Source organism: Corythoichthys intestinalis, chromosome 7 (genome assembly GCF_030265065.1).
Source record: "Corythoichthys intestinalis isolate RoL2023-P3 chromosome 7, ASM3026506v1, whole genome shotgun sequence".
Lineage (NCBI taxonomy): Eukaryota > Metazoa > Chordata > Actinopteri > Syngnathiformes > Syngnathidae > Corythoichthys > Corythoichthys intestinalis.
The window spans coordinates 5,278,686-5,303,931 of NC_080401.1; the positions used below are offsets into that span (position 1 = coordinate 5,278,686).

The 25,246-nt window shown below is 37.1% G+C and overlaps 1 protein-coding gene across 2 annotated transcripts in view; it reads left to right on the forward strand.

Annotated features, from left to right (window-relative positions):
- The window catches only part of mylk4b (myosin light chain kinase family, member 4b), an 82,227-nt gene that overhangs the window by 10,878 nt on the left and 46,103 nt on the right, over positions 1 to 25,246 (forward strand). Inside the window, exon 2 of one of the 2 annotated variants that reach the window (XM_057842183.1) lies at positions 12,280 to 12,511. In XM_057842183.1, the coding sequence (XP_057698166.1) occupies positions 12,280 to 12,511 (232 nt within the window). Of the gene's footprint in view, positions 1 to 12,279; positions 12,512 to 15,030; positions 16,079 to 25,246 lie in introns of those variants that run through there. The other variant, XM_057842184.1, reaches the window with a different exon arrangement.

Below are 25,246 nucleotides of genomic sequence, written 5' to 3' on the forward strand. Positions count from 1 at the left end.
GGAATCCTTCCCATATGTATACGGCGGAAAACACTGACAAGACTGAAAAAGCAGTTTCTGCTCTTGCACTCCTCTTGAAAAGAAACTGTTTTATTTTAAGCCAAAACAACTGTTGTGTTCGATAGAACAATATGTCTATATGCTGGGATAGCAGATTCATGGCGCATTAGGGCCCCAAACTATTTTTAATTTGCCCGTTTTACCCTGGAAACCTCCGTTTACAGATGTCGCGCAACCGTTTTTTTTTCAACCTAGCCATGAAAACAAGGTAAGTAATTATATTTATTCTTCAAAATGTCTGTCATTTTTAGCTTTGAATCATTAATTGATGTCTAATATTTTGTTTAAAAAAAAATAAAAAAAAATCACTTGCATATCTTAAACTTTTAAACAATTTATGTCACAATGAAAAAAATTGCGTCTGTAAAAAAGTCACGGATAGCTACCTCATAACTATCGCTAAATTGTATTTTTTGTCACTTTCGCATTTTCCCCATATGTTAGATGATAGATAATCGATCCAAACAAAGAAAAATTGAAAAAAAAAATGTTTAAAAAGGTAAATATATGAAAAAGAAAATCTCGACTGCGATTTCTGCATCGCGACCCTTGTTATATTACCATGTTTCATCCATAAAATCCCCCCCAAACCCAGCTGTGGCCATTCACAGCTGTGTCTTGACACTCAGTGATAGATGCAACATGGAGTTTTTGGATCGAAACAAGTAAGTACGCGATAATATTTTGTTAAAGTCATGGCGTCTGTAATTCTGCTCTCGCGTGCTCTCACCTGCATATAGGGTTTTGCTGTTTTAAAAACATTAACATTAAAAAAAAAAAAAAAAAATGCCCACCTGTCCAAAATGTTTCTTCCCCCAGAAAATTGAGATTTTAAGCTTTCCAATGATGTGTCACACATGCATATTGGACAATTTTAAAATTTGGCCAAATTAGGGGTCTCGGAGCGCAACTTCAAGTCACCTGAGTGTTTTCCGCCATATATGATTTAGGGCTATATGTATAAACTTAAAATGGTTAACATGCAAAAAAAAAAAACAAACAAAAAAAAAATCTCCAAAACTCAATCCTGATGACATTGGTGCACTATGTAAAATGTAAATACAGTACAAACACAATATAAGGATTTGCAAATATACATTGTGTCCCAAAAATTGATAAAATGACATGATCAGAGTAATCTGGCTGCCATCATTTATTCAATAGGTTTAATCTGTAAAAATAACAATAGACAACGGAGTTAACAGGTGTTAAAGTGTGCCTGCATTTTTTCGGACTCCCTCTATATAACCTTTTCTGTTCTGCTCTAGTCTGAAGGCTGAACAGTTTAATGTGCCACAGGGCACGCTAGTATATTCCCTTTGTGATTGTTTATAGTGTGTTGTGCATTCAGAAAATGCAGCTGGACAGAAGAGTGTTTGAGGGGACAGAAAGAATGATACAAAAGAGGGAATCGTAATTCAAAAACATGACTGACTACATACGCATGTATTCTATCTGGCTGTAAGTAGTGTTTCAAGCTACAGTATTTATAAATATCATTACCGAGGGGATACCACGTGGAAAGGTGATAGGATAGGACGAGGACGATAGGTCAATTGGGGTGTGACAGGGCAGGGTGTGTGCACAAGCAGTGTTAGTGATATGTAGATTTTAAGACAAATTGTTTTTAATCTATATCCAATTTAAGAAACTTCAAGCTCAACGTATGACTCACTTGTGGTGACTGAACCAGGAAGCTTGCTGCTGGCCTCTGGCAAAAGAATTCTTACCTTTTGGAACCTCTTCCTGGCTTGCTTGTTTTGCACATTCCTATTGCACTGTTGTACAGTACACCAATTTCCACATTTTTTATTCACATTTTATTATGTTATCCATATTTTAATTTTACTTTTATGATATTATATATTTTCAACACTGTGCAGGTCAAATGCAATGACTTTTCATTCTGTATTCACTTGTGCATACCAGAATATCAAATAAAGTCTGTCCGTCCGTCTGCCTGCCCGACCACCTATCTACCTATCGATAGTACCTCACTCACTCACTCACTCACTCACTCACTCACTCACTCACTCACTCACTCACTCACTCACTCACTCACTCACTCACTCACTCACTCACTCACTCACTCACTCACTCACTCACTCACTCACTCACTCACTCACTCACTCACTCACTCACTCACTCACTCACTCACTGAATGTTGGTGGCAGCGTGACAGTGAATGAGAATGGTTATAAGTATGTCTTTGTATGTACCCTGTGCCTGACTAGCAACCAATTCTTGATGCAGGATGAATTTGATGCAAGCAAACCATTACAAAAGGCATGGGCAGGGGTATGTTTACATCTGTGTTACATCGCCAACACTCATTAAGTGTCTGTTATTGAGGAAACTAATTGTTGAAGCTTTGTAGGCAGGATTCCTTTGTGTTCTTGCTTGATGTCCTTCAGTCAGTGATATAAATTTTACTTTAAAATGTGATTGGTTACAGTGTAAGAGTAATTAGGTACTCAGCAAAGTAACTAATGTTACTTTTTATGTTCTACACGTTATTAAATTATACATGTTATAACATTTTTAACATCAAAGATGCTTATATTAACTGATTAAATTGAACTGATTCTTTCATTTAAAAAAAATTAAAAACGTCGGTCACACTTTTTATATATATAAAAAAAATTCACCTATAGTGTAACGGGATACAAACTTGAACTTGCAAATGCTGTGAGAAAAAAAGCCTTTTTGTTTTTCCCGTTGTACTGAACCCGCACCGAACCATGACCCAAGTACCGAGGTACATACTGAACCGTGACTTGTGTGTACCGTTACACCCCTAATATATATAGATATAATGCTCTGAGCCACCTAGCCAATCATCATCGCGTTTTCAACAGGATCACCACCCCCTTCCCTCCTCCCGCTCTGCTTTGTCCCAGGAAGCTGTGACAAAATCAGACAACTCTCGTTTCATTCAACCAAATTGTAATAATGTTCCCTTTCACATCCTCAGTAACAGTAACAGCATTGCAAAGATGGGGGGGGAAAAAATCGATTACTCACTTCTGAAAAAAATAACGCCGTTAGAAACGGAGTCATACACTAACGCCGTTATTAACAACACTGCCTTCAGTTACACAAGAGTCTGGTTCTTTGCTGTATTTTGTGCCGCAAATGCCATATATTTCTATGCAGGATGCAGTTCTGGAAAGCTGGCAGGCCAGTCTAGCTAATATGGACAGATTGTGGCTTAGCACTGTCTGACTGAAATAAGCATCGTCCCTGAAAAAGACAGTACTTGGACATGTTGTACATTTTGGAAAATACAGTATGTGTCATTATAATACTTGTTTCTAGTCTTGTATTTGACAAAATTATCCCCTTGGTTAATGTTCATGTGCACATCTGTATTTGCTTTCTTGGTCAGAAAGGAGCGGAGTCAGTGACAAGCAAAAAAAAAAAAAAAAGTCCAAATAGTCCATGGCTTAATAACTAGCTGGATACAAGTATATAGTAGATAGACAGTGCACATTAATGAACATCTATTTAGGCTCATCTAAAAGACGTAAATATGCCGGGTTATAGACAAGTTTCCTGAGCGAAACATTAGTGGCGCCATCTTTGATAATTTCTGCCCCGAACTTCCGGTTTAGACAGAACAACATGAAGTGTGCCTGAAGTAAGCAGTGTGTTAACAAAGTTAAAACTGCAAAAAAAAAACAAAAAAACAAATCTATCATATTGATCATTACTTTGTCTTTGTAGAGTATTCAATTCAATAACAAAAATAGAAATAATTTGCTAAACATTGCATTCTGTTTCACTTTTTTTTTTCTTTACAAAGCATTCCAACTTTATGGAAATTGGGCTTTGTATTGACTGCTACTTTACATTGAATGTTGAGTTAGCAAATTGTTTTAGAATTTGTGCTGAGTTTGTGGTTCTCCATTCAGCCCCATTTTCCCTTTTGAATCTTTAACACACGAGCACATCAACAAAGACTCAAAATCTCAAGAAATATTAATAAACAAAGTAAAAAGGGTATTAGATTGTAAATCAATCTGCACTCTATGCGGTTCACTCGTCTCTCCATATTTGCAATACAGTGCCAAGGTTTGGGGCAACAATTACAAAACTTGTATGGTATGGGCATTACAGATCATTCACATTTCACAAAGCTGGTACTCAGGATCATACAAACACATTATTTTTTAAGTTTCCTGATGTTGTACAATACCAAACAGCACAAATAATGTTCTAAAGCAAGAAAAAAATATTACCTCAGTATATTCAGCAGTTGTTACAAACTGAAAAATGTTACAACTTACGATGACAACATTTTTGCTTATAAATATGTGGGGTACGACTACTGAAGAGATTTAGTGTGGATTTAAAGGGATCCACGGATAGGAAGACTTGTAGTTCTTAAAAGAGAAACGTTATTATGAGTTAAAATAATTTGATTTTGAAACCCCTCTTGACGTTTTCATTTTTATACAATTTGTAAAATTAGTTTAACTAGTAGGTCGCCATTTCTGTTGATGTCGCAGGGCGGTGACGTCACATGGTTACGCTGCCGGGCTCCCATTCTAGCGACATAAACATGTCATTTGTTCAACCCTTTCAATTTGAACCCGAGAGGAACATTCATGAGCATGAACAGCACTGACAATATTTCACGAAACGAGAAGCAAAAGCAAAATGAACAAGAAAGACATGATGAGACGAGATGAGAGTAGGAAAAAAAAAACGGTGTTCTGTCAAAATGTGCCACACCGGCGAAACATCTACAAGAGGCGAATTTGACACCCAAAATACTACCATGCTCTTTCAGCTTGTTTTGTTTAGATGCATACAGACAGACAGGCTAAAGATGCCTTTAAGAAAATTTGTAATCATAGTAATATAAAATGAGGGTGGTTTAAATATGCTACGTGACTAATGCGGTCAACGGATCAACAATCTGCTTTAATGCTACCACAAGAAAACACGATGATTAAAAGTATGAGAGGGAAACACATGCAAAAAGTACTTTGAGACAATGAAAAGGTAATAACAGACTCAATAAAAAAAACAAATAGTAAGTATTTGCCGCTTTTAATCGATAAGCGCATGTGTTGGATGTCTCGCTGCTTAGAAGGAATTGCAGTTACCCGGTAGTATTCGTCGAGTAACAGTGACAATCTACGTCATCACCCCGAGCGTCCATTGGGTGCTTAAATCATGGTGCTCTCCGTAGGTCAAAACATGTACTAAATACTCTAGATCAGTGGTTCTTAACCTTGCTAAAGGTACCGAACCCCATGAGTTTTACATGTGGATTCACCGAACCCTTTGGAATTAGATAATAAAGCTTTTTCTTTTTCAAATTCAAAACCAATGCATCTAAGCTAGCAAGCTAACAATTTAGATAATTTCCGTCCAAAATCCTTCTGATTTTGACAGCATGTTTTATAAACAGGTCAAAATTTGAGACCCATTGGTCTGTTGTATTTCCTCATACCAAGTGCGAGTCAACCTTCCACTGAGCAAACCAGTTCCTTTTCCCATCAGATCGAGGACTAGCTGTTAAAAGAAATGGATTAAGCCTGTAAATTGGGAGCAAACCAATTCAAAACCTGATCTAAAAAGCTACTTCGCCTAGATTTAATCAACGTACGAAAATAGGGCTCTGCATTTCTTTACCTTCGCCGAACCCTTAAGACTTGCTCACCAAACCCCTGGGGTTCGATCGAACCCAGGTTAAGAACCACTGTTCTAGATTTTTAAATCAATGACTATATTTTATGTGTTTCTAATAACATATTTTAGAAAATGAAAACAATTGTGCCTTATTAGAGCCTACAAGTCTTTAAGTCTGAGGTTCTCTTTAAAAGAATGTACAAATTTGGGACAATTTAAGAAACTGTATAAAGTAGGGGTGTCAAACGATTAAAATTTTTAATCGAGTTAATTACAGCTTAAAAATTAATTAATCGTAATTAATCGCAATTCAAACCATCTATAAAATATGCCATATTTTTCTGTGAATTATTGTTGGAATGGAAAGATGAGACACAAGATGGATATATACATTCAACATACGGTACATAAGTACTGTATTTTTTTATTACAACAATAAATCAACAAGATGGCACTACCATTATTAAACTTCTGTTAAAGCAATCCATGGATAGAAAGACTTGTAGTTCTTAAAAGATAAATGTTAGTACAAGTTATAGAAATTTTATAATAAAACCCCTCTTAATGTTTTCATTTTAATAAAATTTGTAAAATTTTCAATCAAAAAATAAACTAGTAGCCTGCCATTGTTGATGCCAATAATTACTTGCACAATGCTCATGGGTGCTGAAGCCTATAAAATCAGTCGCACCCAAGCGCCAGCAGAGGGCGACAAAACTCTGAAAAACACAACAAGTACACATTTCACTGTGCTGTCATTTTAATGTTTGAGCGGGGCATGTGCGTTAATTGCGTCAAATATTTTAACGTGAATAATTTAAAAAATTAATTACAGCCCGTTAACACGATAATTTGACAGCCCTAGTATAAAAATATGATTTTAAAAAATATATAAGAATAAGACATGCTGTGGATAATAACTATGTTGTGACAATTGTGACACATAATTGTGATATGGGATTTTCTGGTTAATTATTCATTATTTATTTATGTTTTTCCGTGTTTGATTAGTTGACTAAGCTTTTGTGACATTTGTGTATAGGAGTTATAGGAGGGATTGTATATGTGTTAAATAAGAATTGTATTATTAGGCTATGAGTATATATTTAAATCTATGGACGGCAGCTGATATGTCAGAACTTAAGGACAAGGTGTGAGACTAAATAAGTTTTACTTCTTCTCACTCCTTTAAAAAAAAAAAAAAAAAAAAAAAAAAAATATATATATATATATATATGTATATAATTTTTTTTTATATTTGCTTATTGTTACTGATTATTGGTACTAATGCATTGAATATTCGAAAATAAACATGTTTTTTTATAAAAAGGCCAAAAAATTAAAACAAATGTTATGATATTAGTTACTTCACACTATTTATAGAAAGGACATGACACAAACCAAGTTGGATGTTTATGTTTACTCACACAGTGGCTTTACTTTTTGAAATCCGGGGTGTAAATCATCAGACTTAAAGAGCCGCCATTAGGACCAATACCAGCTGTCCACTCTGGGTCACCCTTTTGGTTTTAGTGCTGAAATCCTACCCCAAGAAATCCCCTGGGGATGGAGGAGAGTCCTGGCTTCTACAGACAGTCTGCATCAGACACTCACGCACTGTGTTGAAACTACAGACTGTCTAATTGTACATCGCAGTCAGGACATGTACATTCTGGGGGTAAAAATATCTTCAGTAATCTTACATGACCCCCCTAGAGGCTCAACAGGTAGAGCAAAAAGCCAGCTGTCTCATGCAGGCGTCAGGGTGGATTTCTTCATCTCATCACTCATCCCTTTTATGATGTGATGCTGCTCCCAACCGGTGGAATGGATCAAAGCATTTGGCAAGCACAGTGTGGAACACTCAAGAGATATGCATTTTGGAGTAATCCTTTGACATGGTGGCACTGAGCACAAGAATGCAAATTTACACAGTTACAAAAAGGACCATTGTAACTGACCTCTTGTTCTATTTGATCCAAAACTTTTAATATTGAGTCTTATTCCAATATCATTCTATTTTAAGTGTGATCGTCTTGATTATTCTCTTTTATTTTTCAGTTGATTATTCATATTCTCATATTGTCGCTGTCCAACAAAGCACACTGAGGTCCAAATTTTCATACATTTCTGTTTTCCTACCTATATGTCCTGGTCCTTCTAAAAAAATTAGCATATTGTCATAAAGTTCATTTTTTTCTGTAATGTACTGTTAAACGTTAGACTTTCGTATATTTTAGATACATTACTCACAACTGAAGTACTTCAAGCCTTTTATTGTTATAATATTGATGATTTTGGCAAAAAAAGTCCAGAAAAACCAAAAATCTCTATCTCAAAAAATTAGCAGATCATGAAAAGGTACTGTAAAGAAGCTACTAACCTAATCATCTGAATCAACGAATTACCATATTAGCCTGAATATAAGACGGCCCTGGTTATAAGACGACCCCCTTTTTCAAGACTCAAGTTTGAAAAAAAGACTTTCTGAACACCAAATTGATTTTTATACAGAAAATAATTACAGTACATCTGAAAAAAATGATAATAACAATATATTTGAGAGAAAAAGCATGTTATTTTGCCTCATTCAAATCTTAATATCTGGACATTTAAATATGTAAACTAAAGTGCAATCACATTCCTAAATGAATGGCTTCTGATTTTTGAAATGTAAATAAACCAATCTATGGTGCTAAAACAACAAAATTGCAATAACTGCATTAAATATCAAAGTGAAGTCTAACTGTAACTGTAGTCTTGAAACAAACCTGAATAAGGAAAAACATTGCAATAAAATAATGCAAACTGGTTAAACTAGTAGCTATGATCTGTCATGACAGAACATCGCTTCAATGATATCTGGCGCCATCTAGCGTTGTGAATGGGGAGAGTAGCTGAGATCCGTCATAACAGAACATCGCTTCAATGATATCTGGCGTCATCTAGCGTCGTGAATGGGTATAACGTCTAGACCGCGAATATAAAACGACCCCCTCTTTTTCAATGCAAAAACACCATCTTGTATGCGGGCCATTACGGTAACTCAAAACCCCTGCGAAAGATTCCTGAGGCTTTTAAAAACTCCCAGCCTAGTTCATTACTCAAAACCTCAATCATGGGCAAGACTGCCGACCTGACTGCTGTCCAGAAGGCCATCGTTGACACCCACAAGCAAGACGCTAAGACACAGAAAGAAATTTCTGAGCGAATAGGCTGTTCCCAGAGTGCTGTATCAAGGCACCTCAGTGGGAAGTTTATGGGAAGGAAAAAGTGATGCAGGAAACGCTGCACAACCAGAAGAGGTGACCGTCCCCTGAGAAAGATTGTGGAGTAGGGCCGATTCCAGACCTTGGGGGACCTGCAGAAACAGTGGACTGAGTCTGGAATAGAAATATCCAGTGCCGCCGTGCATAGGCGTGTGCTGGAAATGGGCTACAGGTGCTGCATTTCCCAGGTCAAGCCACTTTTGAACCTGAAACAGCGGCAGAAGCGCCTGACCTGGGCTAAAGAGAAGCAGCACTGGACTGTTTCTCAGTGGTCCAAAGTACTTTTTTCAGATGAAAGCAAATTTTGCATGTCATTCGGAACTCAAGGTGCCAGAGTTTGGAGGAAGAAGGGAGAAGGAAATGCCAAAATGCCTGAAGTCCAGTGTCTAGTACCCACAGTCACTGATGATCTGGGGTGCCATGTCAGCTGCTGGTGTTGGTCTACTGTGTTTTATCAAGGGCAGGGTCAATGCAGCTAGCTATCAGGAGATTTTGGAGCACTTCATGCTTCCATCTGCTGAAAAGCTTAATGGAGATGAAAATTTCATTTTTCAGCACGACCTGGCACCTGCTCACAGTGCCAAAACCACTGGTTTACTGACCATGGCATCACTGTGCTCAATTGGCCTGCCAACTCTCCTGACCTGAACCCCATAGAGAATCTGTGGGATATTGTGAAGAGGAAGTTGAGAGACACCAGACCCAACACTGTGGATGAGTTTAAGCTCGCTATCGAAGCATCCTGGGCCTGCATAACATCTCAGCAGTGCTGCAGGCTGATTGCCTCCATGCCACGCCACCTTGAAGCAGTAATTTCTGCAAAAGGAATCCCGACCAAGTATTGAGTGCATAGCTGATATAATTAATTGAAGGTTGACTTAAGTATCACTTTTTTGTATTGGTCGAATGAAATATGCTAATTTTTTGAGATTTTTTTTTATTTTTCTTGACTTTTTTGCCAAAATCATCAATATTAAAACAATAAAAGGCCTGAAGTACTTCAGTTGTGTGTAATGAATCTAAAATATATGAAAGTCTAATGTTTATCAGTACATTACAGAAAATAATGAACTTTATCACAATATGCTAAGTTTTTGAGAAGGACTATATATATACTGTATAAGAGATCGACTGAAATGGGTTTTTCAGGACCATCCTGATTATTAGTAATCAGAGGTGCTGATAACCGATTTTTGGAGCCGGTATTCATTAGCAGAAAAAGTGTACAAATTGACATAAAGAATTTGAATAATGTGAATACTGAACTTAATTTACATTTCTAAAGCATGTTAATTGAACCACACAAATAGAAAATAAAAGCTAATAATAGGGGGTGGCATTGTTCAGTGGTAGTCGTTTCTCAATCGAGAGTTTGTGAGTTCGATTCCCCACCCCGATGACCTCGTCTTGGTATTCTTGAGCAAGATACTAAACCCCACATTGCTCCTGGAGCTGCGTTACCAGTTGCCTGGCACGGCCAGACTGTTTCCCCTGTATTTTTCAAACACTGTGAGAAAAGTCGAGGACCCAGCTTCGATATGGCCTCTTGAGCCTGAACGAAATCATCCGTGCAATCAGATTTGTTTATTAATGTGACATTGTCTCCACAACAACATAGATGGCAAACGGGAGAGCCGGCAATATGTTCCAGTCCGCGGTAAATTCAGTTTTAAATGACCAAAAACACATCAAGTCGCTAAAACCAACAGTCTGTTTCGCGCTAGCCATGTTGAGCCTGTTTGCTGTGGCTTGCTCCGCCCTGGAAAGTTGATCCGCGGAACGGTCGACAGACTCTATCGCTAAAACAGTGGTGAGTCTGGAGTTCCAGGCAACGTCACCAGTAGGTAGATGAGGCCATAGTTTGAAATGCTTTGATTTTGTCACTAACTCCATTTATGTGCAGTTCGTTGTTAGACCCATTCAAAAGTGAGACAATTTGCTGGATGGTTAACGGTTACCGTAATTTCCGCACTATAAGGCGCACCTGATTATAAGTTGCACCATTCATTTGTTCATAGATAAGCCGCACTGTACTTTAAGCCGCAGCTGTCCTCACTGTATTATGGGATATTTAATCTAAAAGATATCAACCGGTAACACTTTATTTGACAGCGGCATCATACGACTGTCATAAGACGAAATGACCCACCATGAAGGCAAATGTTAAAGCTACATTGCTTCAAGAAGCTTCATTTGGCCCTCACTGCTCCCTTTGGGGTGAGAGTCAACCTCTGTTGCCACCTGCTGTCAGCACTGTTGTCTTCCAACATGCGTCCAAGCATGCATTGCAGTGCTACAGATGTAAAAAACAATCAAATTCATGTTCTGTGCAAATTATTTCTTCAGTTACTGTTCCATTTGTTTAATTAATTGCTAGTTATGGTATTTTGTAAGACTTTATTTGACAGTTGCGCCATAAGACTGCCATTACACAATCATAATTATGACATGACACTGTCATGAGCATTAATGAATGCTTATAACAGATATAATTTAGTGTTATCTGGCAAATTATCTCACGTTTGAATGGATGTAAAAGATCCAAGCTGGACATAAATGGACTTGGTTACATAATTTGCCGGATGACACTTAATGACATCTGTCATAAGCATTCAATAATGCCCATGATAGTGTCATGTCATAATTATGACTGTCTTATGACAGTCTCATGACGCCGCTGTCAATAAGGTGTTGCCTATTAACCAAATAAATCAAAAAATAAACCGCACTGGACTGTAAGCTACAGGTTTCAGAATGAAGGAATAAAGTAGCGTCTTATAGTCCGAAAATTGCAGTAATATCTTTTGGTGTAAATATCCCATAATACAGTGAGGAAAGCTGCAGTTTATAGTTCGGTGCGGTTTATCTGTGAGCAAATGCAGTTTTCGTGTCAAATTGGGTGGGTGCGGCTTATAGTCCAAAAACTACGGTATACACAGAGTGGGACGTAGTTTAAAAAAAGTTTAATTTTTTACATCTTAAACTTTAAACTTTTTAAAATTCGAAATATTTCAGTGGCTAAATGAATCAGATCATAAATTATGGAAAATAACAGTTATTTGAATTTTAATACAAAAAAGTAGAAAAACAATTAGTTAAGCAAAAATATATATGTATACATTCAATACTAGGAAATATAAACTACAAGATAAAGGCTTTGTGTTATCTTTTTTAACTAAACCATTAAAAACAAACATGCATTTTAAACCATTTTCAAGAATAAGTTTAAAAAAATGTATCACTTTCATGGTCCTTCTCTTTAGAAATTTTGAAATCTAGATTGTTATGAGGCTTTGTATAATTGCAGGTCAGACAAGAGGATTCCTTGTAATGGATCTGGAATGAAGAATGGAAAAAGTCTCAAATCAGCAGTACCGCCACCTATTCCCATGTCCCCCATTGTAGAGAAGATGGAAGGGCTTAAGGCTATTCGCAACCGCAGCAACAGCCTTCGTTTTGGCCGACTGGCCTTCTACAGACACCTGGAGAAGGTGGGGACCATGCGCTACTTCTGGGAACTTAAACACATGGAACTGGAGGTAAGAACTCAACATAGTTTCCTAATCCTTAGCTGCAAGTGTGTTTTAACAACAAGCGAACAGTGGACCTACATCTGTAGGGGTGGTCCAAGGACACAGTCATCTCTGTTGCCCTTTTGGCACAACACAACCTTGCAGTAACAGAAAAAACCACTTGGTGAAGCCATTGCCTTTTCTCCAGTTTTCAAATCACACTCACATTTTTATTCATCATAGACTAAAGGTTTCCAACTGGGGGTCCAAATGCGGGGCATGGAATTTGTTCTGCCTTTCATGGCATGTTTTAATTCCTATACCTAATTTAAATTTGAAAGAACATTTTTTTAAATGTCTAAATGTATCACGTAATAATATTGTTTTGTTACGCGGTATAAACAGGGGTGGAAAGAGTACCAAAAAAAAATGTACTCAAGTGAATGTACTCTCACATTCAAGACATTTTACTCAAATTTAGGTAAGAATTAGTTCATTTAAAATGGACTAAAACTAAGTTACTTAGCTGCTTGTGTGTGTTGGCATGTTTTAATTCACATGCACAATTCAAATTTGAAACAGCATTTTTTTAGTGTCAAGATGTATCATGTCATAATATTGTTTACTCACGTGATATAATCAGGGGTGGAAAGAGTACCACAAAAAATGTACTCAACTGAAAGTGCTCTCACATTCATGAAATTTTACTCAAATTGAAGGAAGAATTAGTTGATTTAAAATTGATTAAGACTGAGTTACTTAGTTGTTTGTGTGTGTTGGTCCAGGGGGGGGACAACAGTTTTTTTTTTTTTTTTGGGTGCAAAATGTTACTTTTTAGAACTGCTCTTCAAAATGGGGAAGCAAAATAAAATGTGATAGCAATGCCTTATAACAGGGGTCGGGAACCTATGGCGCGCGAGCCGGATATGGCTCTTTTGACGGCTGCATCTGGCTCGCGGACTAATCTTCAATGAAAAAATAAAAGTTTCGTTATGTAAAGGAAAGGGCGCTATAACCTCGGGGAAAACCTGTCAGGCGTAAGGGCCACAGGGGAAGCATTAAAAAAAGCAACCACTAAGGGGCGCTCACATTGAAGCTTTGTTTCCGGCTTCTATAGCATGCGGCCACTTTATGAGCACTGATCTCCAGGTAGAGTCGCTCCGATTAACCAGTGAGTTTGCTGTACATGTGCGGGTGGAATTAATGGATTTGTGTTGGATAAAACGTGACAAAACAAATTACATCAAGGAACACAAGGGCGTAGGTTTGGTCTCAACATTGGGACGATATAACAGCATAACCTGCATGTACACCTTTTGCTGAGGACGGGACATTAATAAGACCAAACAGATTGGGTGAACGGGGGTCAGGGATACATTTCTCACAAATATGAACCTAATTAATTGATAGGTTAAATGATAAATGCAATATGAATCTGTATTGATTTATACTTTCATTTGTATTGGTTCAGGTGATACACCGTTTGATTCAAACCTTGGTTTTCAAAACCAAATTTTGGGGGGATTTTATTAACACATTTAAATTGCAATATTTGAACATAATCTAAATTATATTAATATACACAATAAATACAAACTTGTTAATAATCTCTTAACTATCCAGGAATGCATAAAATAAACATTTGCCTTTGGTCCACTCAATGTTGTCAGTCTAAATAAAAAATTGAAATATAACTGAAAACATTTCTTAGTCATGGATTAACAAAAATAAATAAAAAGTGAGCCTTCCTTCAGGTAAAAACTACTGCTTTTGCCCACAAGCACAGCCAAACTCAACAAAAAAATAAATGCTTAAAGACCACATGAATAAAATAAAAATGAAAATTGGGAAGAAGGGGGTAAACCTTGGTTCACTGCATTTCTCACAGTTTAATTAACATTAACAGTAGTATACACATACACACTTCTCTCTAAGCAACTTCCTACCTGAGTTTTGCAGTTTAGCAAATTCACACAGTTTAATGTTATGCTAACTCTGATGCAGGTCGGACTTTCAGTAGCAAAATTATTGGCGTGTTCCCCACCTCCACAACAATGACGTGGCTGCTGCTGGCCGAAAAAAACCTTCTAATATCCCTCCTCTCCGAAGGGGGCGGAGGAGACATGTTGATGACATGTTGCAATTCTATTGGGGCTGTGTGTGTGTGTGTGGGGTGGGGGTGGTGGTGGTGGGGGGGTTAGTGGGGGGGGGGGGGGGTAAAGTCCTCAGCCAATCAAACGTGCGTTTGAGGGGAAAAAAAGGACTGGCACATTTAGCAAGTGAAAAAGGGTAAATGTAAGTCTTAATATATTGGAAATAATTCACTTAATAATTGTAGGGTCAATTCTATCCTTACAACATATAAGTTGACAAAATTATCCATATGACTGATGTCATTAAATAATGCAAATAAGGTTTCTTAAAAGTTGGTGGGGACAATTTGAACATCCTGAAAAGTTGGTAGTGTTATGTCCCTACCATCCCTATGCAAACCTACGCCCTTGCAGGAAGCACTCCAACATGTAGAGCCTTCAACCTGCTAGGGTGCTGGGCACACTCATGCTTGTTAAATCCACATTCTCCTCTATTGGCTAAATCAGTAGTGTCTTCTACTGGCTAATCTGAACCTACAGGCACAACAAGTCCGCAAATTATTAATCAGCTCCGATACAAAAAAAATAAAAATTGGGCTCCAAGGATCGATAGATAGTAGTCCATGCTACTTACCTACAAAGTTTCAAGACAATCCTTTTACAAATGACGGAGAAATAAGACTTCAATGTTAGTGTCCACAAGAACAACAACAACAACCTCAGTGGCGACTCAACATGTCATAAGCCTGTAAAAAACATAGCCTTCTCTCCAATATTCATATCCAGCTAACAGTTCATCATACTGTGAACATCCAGTATAATAAATGCGTTTTCACAGGTGTAAGAGTTTGTTGACATCCATGACAAGTGACAGAGGATGCATGTACAATATCCGTTAAATTTCCATTCCTTAGGAAAGGAAGCTCAGACGTACTGCTTGGTAAATATATTTTGGAGCGTGCGCTCAAGTATGAAGTGCTGTGTCTGAAGTTAAAGGATAGCAGGCATCTGATTCGCACTGGCACCGTGAACTTGACACCACCTGTCCCATTCCCGTCTCACAGACAGCGCGTTCTCCTTTTAGGTTCAGGAGAGGGAGGTAGCGAGGAAGCCGGCTAAAGGGTGAATGGGTAGATAGGTGGGTGGGTACCTTTATGCAGAACCTTGTTCGTTTTCAAGTCTGTTCTGAGCAAGACACTTGGAATTCATGCTCAGCTAAAGTCCAGCTACTGTAGTTCCTCATTGAGGCCTACATACTAGCCCCATGTCAGTCATTTGTTGGATGCCACTTAAGGCTCAGGCCAGACAACCGAGAGTCTTACCGTCTATGTAGGACGACAGGGTCAGGAGAAGGAAGCATCCTGTAATGGAGAACTTCCTCAGGGACAAAGATCTATGGATATTAGGGAGCGTGTGCCTGGTGGCCACTTTCTTATGGCGACGGCTGTGGAAATTATTTTCCATCAAAAAGAAGGGGCGGACTATACCACAAGACATAAAGGTAAAAGAAACGGATCAGCTATGACCTTGTCGCCTGCATAAAAAGGTGCACAGCTTCCCCGCACGCATGAGGTTTAGATTAAAATGTGTTGTATTAAACAATGTGTTGTTGCACCAAGATGGCCGAAGACTTACAGTTGGTTTTCGAGTTAGACTGGCTGCAGGCCTGCAACAACCAGCAGCACAGAGGTGAGAAAATGTATCATAGGATCTCCCACCTAGATGCTATCTTAAACTCAACTAAAACAAAATTAAATTTTCACAAACATTGCTAAGCCTGTGAAATACATGATAAGTTTTTTGTTTTGTGCTGCTTCAGTCTTCGAACCAATTCAACTTACAACTTTTAAAACAATACGCTGATGCTACAACCCTGCTGCTTTTTATTTATAACACGAATACAACACAACATAAATAGGTATACAGGAGTCAAACAGGAACATTTGTTTGCACTTAAGAGACCGGCAGTAGGACAGATATTGCTTGTCACTAGCTGTGACATCTAAATTCTGTCACCTAGCTCTACTCAACCCACATCACACAGATAAATTTTTGCCCTCTGTGCAATGCAAACCATGTCCACTATAAGCCAGTTTACTACATCAACATAATCAAAACATGTGTCAAAATACCCAACTCCCAAAAATGGATAAAGGCATGTCAGTGTCTGGAATATTTTTTTACTTTTCTTTCAGCATGCCAGTGTACAGTGAACAAAGAAAAAAAACAAAACTATAAGTGATGCAATTTAACTGAAAAAGCTTTCAATCTTCAACTGTGAGTTGATTCATTTCCAAATAAAATACATTACTGAACAAAAAACAACAACAAACAAATAAGATGTTTGTTCATTTATCCTCACAAGTCCGGGAGCCTTCATACATTTATCTTCCATGTCGCTTAACCTAACGGGGGCAATCCCAGCTAACTATGGGCAGTAGGCAGGTTACACCCTGAAATGTTTGGCAGTTAATCGCAGGGCACAACGAGACAAACAATCATTCACACACTAAATCCATACCTGCAGACTAGGGTTGTTTCGATCATGTTTTTTTTTTTGCTCCCGATCCGATCCTGACCATTTTAGTTTGAGTATCTGCCGATCCCGATATTTCCTGATCCGATTGCTTTTTTTTTTTGCTCCCGATTCAATTCCAATCATTCCTGATAATTTTTCCCGATCATATACATTTTGGAAATGCATTAAGAAAAAAATGAATAAAACTCGGACGAATATATACATTCAACATACAGTACATAAGTACTGTATTTGTTTATTATGACAATAAATCCTCAAATGGCATTTACATTATTAACATTTTTTCTGTGAGAGGGATCCACAGATAGAAAGACTTGTAATTCTTAAATGATAAATGTGACTTTGTATATTGTGACTAAATATTGCCATCTAGTGTATTTTTTGAGCTTTCAGTAAATGATACTGTGGCCATTTAACTGTTCTGCCCAAATGCATGATGGGAAGTGCAACCATGACTGTGTGTAGTGGTACCAATTGATATATCTTCTCTACGTTGGGAAATAACATAGGGTGTTAAGAAAAAGATCAATTACTACCTTTCTTCCCCACATTGCTTCCCTCGATATTTCTAATCGTAGAGAGAGGGATTGTAAGGCTTTAGCCAATTAAAAAAGGCTCCAAAGGCTGCCAAAATTCACTCACTCTACGCTGCCTTTTAGCTCTATATATAGGTAAAACGGCGCCATTACAGATTGAACGCGACAATGCGTGAGTGGGTCGTGCAGCGCATGCGTTAATTGCGTTAAATATTTTAACGTGATAAATTAAAAAAAAATTAATTACCGCCGTTAACGGGATAAATTTGATAACCCTACCTTAAGCCTAAACTAAAGACTCTGGATGAGTGTAACATATTATGTCTGTAACGTTAAATACAATTAGAAAACGATTTAATAAAAAAAAAAAAAAATTAAAAAAAGGCATGTCCGATATTTTTTTGCCGATTCCGATACTTTGAAAATGACGTGATCGGACCCGATCGATCGGCATCCCGACCGCATTTCTACAGCAGACAATTTGGAGTGTTCAGTCAGCCTACCATGCATGTATTTGGAATGTGGTAGGAAAACAGAATACCTGGAGAAAACACACAGAGGCACAGGGAGAACATGCAAACTCCACACAGGAAGGCCGGAACCAGTGACATGTGGTGAGGTTCATGTCTGGTGAGGCACTAACTTCATTACAGTCAGATTTACAAACATGACCACGACAGGGTAGCTTATTCAACATTTGATAGGCAACATTTAACGTGTTTTGTTTAAAATGTCATATCAGCATTCTTTATATATGGCGGAAAACACTCAGGTGACTTGAAGTTCCGCTCTGAGACCCCCAATTTGGCCAGATTTCAAAATTGTCCGATATGCATGTGTGATACATAACTGGAAATCTTAAAATCTCTATTTTCTGGGGGAAGAAAAATTTTGAACAGGAGGGCATTAAAAAAAAAAAAAATTAAACAGCAAAACCCTATCTGGAGGTGACAGCATGCGAGAGCAGAATTACAGACGCCATGACTTTAACGAGATATTGTCACGTACTTACCTTGCTTCAATTCATAAACTCCATGGAGCATGTATCACCGAGTGTCAAGACATAGCTGTGAATGGCCACAGCTGTGTTTTGGGGGGATTTTATGGGTGAAACATGGTAATATAACAAGGGTCGCGATGCAAAAATCGCAGACATCAAGGAGTGGTCGAGATTTTCTTTTTCATATATTTACCCTTTTAAATGTTTTTTTTTTTTTTTTTCCAATTGTTCTTTGTTTGGATCGATTATTTATTATCTTACATTTCGAGAAAATGCGACAGGAACAAAAAAAATACAATTAAGCGATAGTTATGAGGTAGATATCCGTGACTTTTTTACAGACACCATTTTTTTCATTGTGATGTAATTTGTTTAAAAGTTTAAAATATGCGACTGCATAATTTTCTAAAGTCGTTTTTTTCAAACTAAACATTAGACATCAATTAATGATTCTAAACTAAAATGACAGACATTTTGAATAATAAATATTAGGGTTCTTCCGATCATGTTTTTTTGCTCCTGATCCGATCCAGATCGTTTTAGTTTGAGTATCTGCCAATCCCGATATTTCCAGATCCGATTGCTTTTTCTTCTTCTCCCAATTCAATTCCAATCATTTCCGATAATTTTTCCCGATCATATACATTTTGGGAATGCATTAAGAAAAAAATGAATAAAACTCGGACGAATATATACATTCAACATACAGTATATAAGTACTGTATTTGTTTATTATGACAATAAATCCTCAAGATGGCATTTACATTATTAACATTCTTTCTGTGAGAGGGATCCACGGATAGAAAAACTTGTAATTCTTAAAGGATAAATGTGACTTTGTATATTGTGACTAAATATTGCCATCTAGTGTATTTGTTGAGCTTTCAGTAAATGATACTGCAGCCATTTAACTTCTGCCCAAATGGATGATGGGAAGTGCAACCATGACTGTGCGTAGGGGCACCAATTGAAATATCTTCTCTGCGTTGGGAAACAACATAGGGTGTTAAGAAAATGATCAACTACTACCTTTCTTCCCCACATTGCCTCCCACGTTATTTTTAATTGCCGAGAGAGGTATTGTAAGGCTTTAGCCGCATAAAAAAAGCTCCAAAGGCTGTCAAAATTCTCTCTACTCATTATACACTGCCTTTTAGCGCTATCTATAGGTAAAACGGCATCTTTATAGATTGAGCGCGACAATGCGTGAGTGGGACGTGCAGCGTTTGCATTAATTATTTAACGTGATGAATTAAAAAAAAAAAATTACCGCCGTTAACGCAATAAATTTGATAGCCCTACTTTAAGCCAAAACAACTCTGGATGAGTGTAAGACATTTTGTCTGTAACGTTAAATACAATTAGAAAACGATTTAAATTTAAAAAAAAAAAAAAAAAAAAAAAAAAAAAAATTAAATAAGGCATGTCTGATATTTTTTTGCCGATTCCAATACTTTGAAAATGACGTGATCGGACCCGATCGATCGGGATGATCGATCGGGACATCTTTAATAAATATAATTAATTACCTTTGTTTTATGGCTGGGTTGAAACAAAAACTGTTGCGCGACGTCTGTAAACGGGGGTTTCCAGGGTAAAACGGACTTAATGCGCCATGAATCTGCTATGGCAGCATATAGACATACTATAGTTCTATCAAACACAGCAGTTGTTTTGGTTTAAAATACAGCAGTTTCTTTTAAAGAGGAGTGCAAGAGCAGAAACGGCTTTTTCAGTCTTGTCTGTGTTTTTCGCCATATACAAACTGTAGCACAGAAAAAATATCTTTAAAAATGTTATTATGGTCTTATCCTTTACTCAGGAAGTCCATTTGCAGCTTTTTTTGAATAAAAACATTGATAACTTGTTTGTAAAAGTCCTCCTTATCTTTCTTCAATTTTAAAAAGTCTCTGTCTCAATGAAAATTCTGTATGTAGAGACGTTCGTAAGAAGAGGTACAACTGTATTTGTACTTGATTAAAATATATTGTGGCTCTTACGAGATCTAACAAAGGAATTCAGCATCCCTTTAGTAAGCAGAATAAATTAAGCAAACTTAAAAAAAAAAAAAATCTTTATGAACAGAACACTCACACAGATCATGAATTCACCAACTATGTACAGCAGGCCATTTTCACTGAGATATTGTAACCACAAGTGTATGTGCCATTCACACTAATAGAACAAAAAAGCAGGCTAGGAGACAGGTACTGTAGGTCGCTATTAGTGGGAATCACGCAAAGACATGAGGGTACAACTTGAAATTCTACAACAGGAGAACAAAAGAAAGCATTCTGCGGTATGGGATCATTTTGACCTCATATCAGCAAAAAAGGAATTTCTTTTCATTCCTCTTTTTCGCCCTTTTTCTGCAACTTTATGCTAGATAAATCAGAATTAAAATCTATTTCAAACTGACTTTTTAGAATTTTATATTCTGGAGATAAAATGTCAGAGCTCTCTGACAGATGTTTTTTTTTTGAGTTTTCTCCCAAGCAGGAGAAATTGTGTCACATAGGAGCCTAAATCATTAGAAATTTTTATTTTGATGAACTAAAATTTGTGATGGAAAATTAAAATGAAATACTAAATTTAACAATGACTTTTGTTATAATTGTATGTAGCACTTTTGGCAATTTCTATCGTCTTTTGATGGCTGCACATCAGCTTGCAATTCAGTTTGACTTGAAGGTAGTTCGTTAGTGTGTCCAATTATAAATTAAAAAGGTCATTTGATAAAATGAATTCACCGATGCAGTCTTTGAGTCAGGGAACATTTCTTTTGCTTTTTCTGAGAAGTGATCAGCAATAGTTGCAGGCAAATTGTGTTCAGCAACAAACTGACAGAATAAAATATCCACTTTCGTCACTTTTCATTCTGCAGACTGCATCTTTATGACCAGTGTAGCTAATCTTACTTTAAAAAAGTAATTAATTACAGTTACAAATGACTTCTCCCAAAAAGTAATTGAGTTAGTAACTCAGTTACCTGAATGTAAGAGTACTTAGTTACTTGGCTGTCGGCTACAGTCAGGAAATATTGGAGCCATCAAGCCTAGCATCACGTTAGCAACAGTGTAACAACATTTTCTTCTCTCCTTCCCACTCCTGCTCTTCTTTCTCCATGTGTCTGACTTTTCTCGAGTCATTCAACCAACGTAGTAACGCATAGTATCGTACATTGTCTCAGAGCTGAAATGGTGACAAAATCCGAACGGAGAAAAAAAACGTAATGCATGAAAAACGTACAGATTTTGAACGTACGGCATACACATTTAAAAATCAGTGCTCACTTGTACAAACTACGCCGAAACCATACAACTTGACAGGTATGGATTACGTCAGCACTCTCACATGTCACTTTGGGCATGCGTAGTCCCTTCTAGTAAACATACAAAACAGCAAACATGGTGTAACATTGGCATTAGTTTACTGTTTTATAACATTTCAAATTCAAATACATTTTTTATGTTTGCGTTTTTGTGCCTTTTGAAGCAAAAGAAAAAAACATGTGTGCCCCATTATTTTGAGTGGGCGGGTATGTTGTTTTCCGGACTGAGGCGGTTGTTGTCAAGGAAGTGCATCATTTGTTGTCGCTTTGTAAAACTGCTCTGCCCACTAGGGCCTGGCATGAATACTACATTGTTGTCACACGGATTTGCGACATTGTTCAAATGGAGACGAAACCAAGACGGAACCATAGAAATGTAAACATGAAATTACCCACTTGTTCCTTGTCTCGTTAGCTCTGTCTGTGTATTAAAGCTCCTTGTTTCAGTTCAGTCCAAATTGGGTTATTGTCAATCTCACATCGCTTGTGCCCTGTGTTGTCGTTCCTCATTTTGCCCATTAATGTTTGTTTGATAAATTTTTTTGGTGTGTTTGCACCTCTTGTATTTGAAGACCTTTTTGTTAAATGTATACTTTTGGTTTTGCAATAGCTCCTCTGTTCACTGGTTTACTTAATTTTTTTCCCCTTGCGATCGGATTCAAACTTCTTTTGTTCCTCACCTGCTCGTCCCGTAAACATGACAAATGATCTGTTAATGTTCCAGCAGGAATTTTGTATACTACATAAAACAATGCTTCGATGCGTTCATTAGACATGAAGAGGCGAATCACATTTTACAGCTATTCATGCATGTATATAATTATGATATTAATTATTGCAATTAAGTAACTTTCAAACCCAAATCTGACTTGACTTTGCTCTTCTTGTCCTACCTGCTATTTGTTATATGAAGTCGGAATGAGCTTGTAACACTACGCATAGCTCAGTAACATACAGTATACATATAGTACTATGAAGTGTTACAACTAGCTAGTGGTGGAATGTAACGCAGTAATAGTACTTCGTTACTGTACTTATTTTGTCTATCTGTACTTTATTTGAGTACAACTGTGAAGTGGTACTTTTTACTTGTACTTCACTACATTTTACAGCAGGTGTCTGTACTTTTCACTCCACTACTTTCCCAATGACGTACCACAAGCAACACGTCACTTCCGCTCATTAATATTCCTGACATTAGCTACTGTTGCCAAGTAAGGACAAGCCACTGTTTGTCCCTTATAGGAAATGAATGAAAATCGTGTAGGAAGGAGATGTTTACAGAGTTAAACCTACCAATTCTCTCCGAAAATGATGTGCCTGGTGCCAAATTCACTGGCAAAGATGTGGAAGAATATAAAAATATTCAGTTAAAGAGATGGCTTTAGTGTCGAAGGCTGAAAAAGACGAAAAAAACGAGCCGACCTAAGCATAGCTTTAGCTTTTTTATCGACGCGACTGACAATGACGTTCTCCTGTTTGAACAAGCTATCCTTTACCATCAGCTCTGTCTTTCTTATATATCCTCTGGTTGTCCTACATCTCTTACCGTTCTTGGGGGTAATTTAGTTAGCTTTGTGTAGCGATTGCAAATGCTACTCAGTGACAGCCAACGAACACTTTTAATTTTTTCATTGATAACACATCTTAATCCTATAATTTATTTACACTTCCCCCTTACTAAAGTTGTTTTTTTATGTATATAACAGAAACGGTAACAGTGGCAGTCAGATACCATTGTAATTCTTTTCAGGTCATTCATTGTCAGACAGAAGCAGTACGGCACAACGTTACGCAAAAAAAATAAGTTAAAAATATAAAAATGGCTTACCTCTTTGTCCTCTGAAAGACCATGCCAACCCAACATAATGCTTACTGCATATGAAACGTGAATGGATTCGCCGAGCTGGTGTTAAAGTCCGAGCAAGTTGATTCGGTCTTCACATTTTTTCGTCTCGAGTTTTTGGTTTCCGGAAACGTATGAAGAAAACATCTTCATGTGTCGTAATGTCTAGAGTCGTTTCTACAAGTTCCCAAAAAGCAATGCGTGATCGGCATGTTCGTTTTTGAAAGATTACCGGAGAAAAGTAGCACATTTCACGTTGGGTCTATGCGAGGGCGGGTCTATAATGTCCCACTTCGGCTTTACTTCCGCTTTACTATGCGACGTCACGGTCTAAAAATAGCCTGCGTGCAGTACGCCATTGTCGCCTATGTTAAACGTTACTTTTGTTTGTTTGTTTTTCTCTTATTGTGAATTGATAGTTTCGTTTTCATGTCTCCGGCGCAATCAATAAGCCCCCATTATTGCAACACAAGTACAAGCAAGATTAGGCAGGTGGACAAGATGTTGACCAATAGAAAAACGGTGATAGCAGTTTTGCCTTCAAATGGGTGCTGCACACTCTTGTACAGTAGGTAGGGGTATGCACATGATAGTTGCTTGCCATTAAGATAAGTTTTTTTTATTTTTATTTTTTAATTTTTTTAGATTGTTAAGCTTCTGTTTACAGTGCAGTCAGTTTTATTACCTTTTTTCCATTCTGCATGTTTGTATAATATATTTATATTTAAAAGATAAAATATATATATTACATTTTTCCATCGGGAGAAAATACTTTTACTTTTCACTTGTCAACTACTTTTTAAAGCAATTACATGAGTACATTTTTTCTTCGATACTTGTACTTTTACCTTAGTAAATTTCTGCCCCAGTAAAAAAAAAAAAAAGTGAGTACTTCCTCCACAACTGCAACTAGCATACCCTTAGGGCCACCATTCTGATGACATTCAGAATACAGTCTTAAATATATTGCGGACCAGGAGTGCAAAAATTGAAATAAATGAATATACTGTATATTGGAATAAATAAATAAATGTTGAAATAAAAAAAAAGAAAGAAAAGAAAAATAAACATTTAAATTAATACATATAAATCAAAATAAATAAATAAAAAGTGAGATAAATAAATATTGAAATAAATAAATAAATGTTGAAACAAATATCGAAATAAATAAATAAATATTGGAATAGAAGCATTTTCATGACACTTTTAATTATTTATTCAGTTGTGTATTTATTTATTTAATTTTTGCACTCCTGGTCCTCCATATAAACAAACCAGACTTAACGTCAGACTACCAAAAGAACATTAACACACAGTTAAAAAAAATTGCCTGCAATAATGTGTGTGCCCTGTGATTGGCCCACCCAATCTGGCAACACTGGTAAACGGGTCTTGCTAGAGGTTGACAATTCTGATC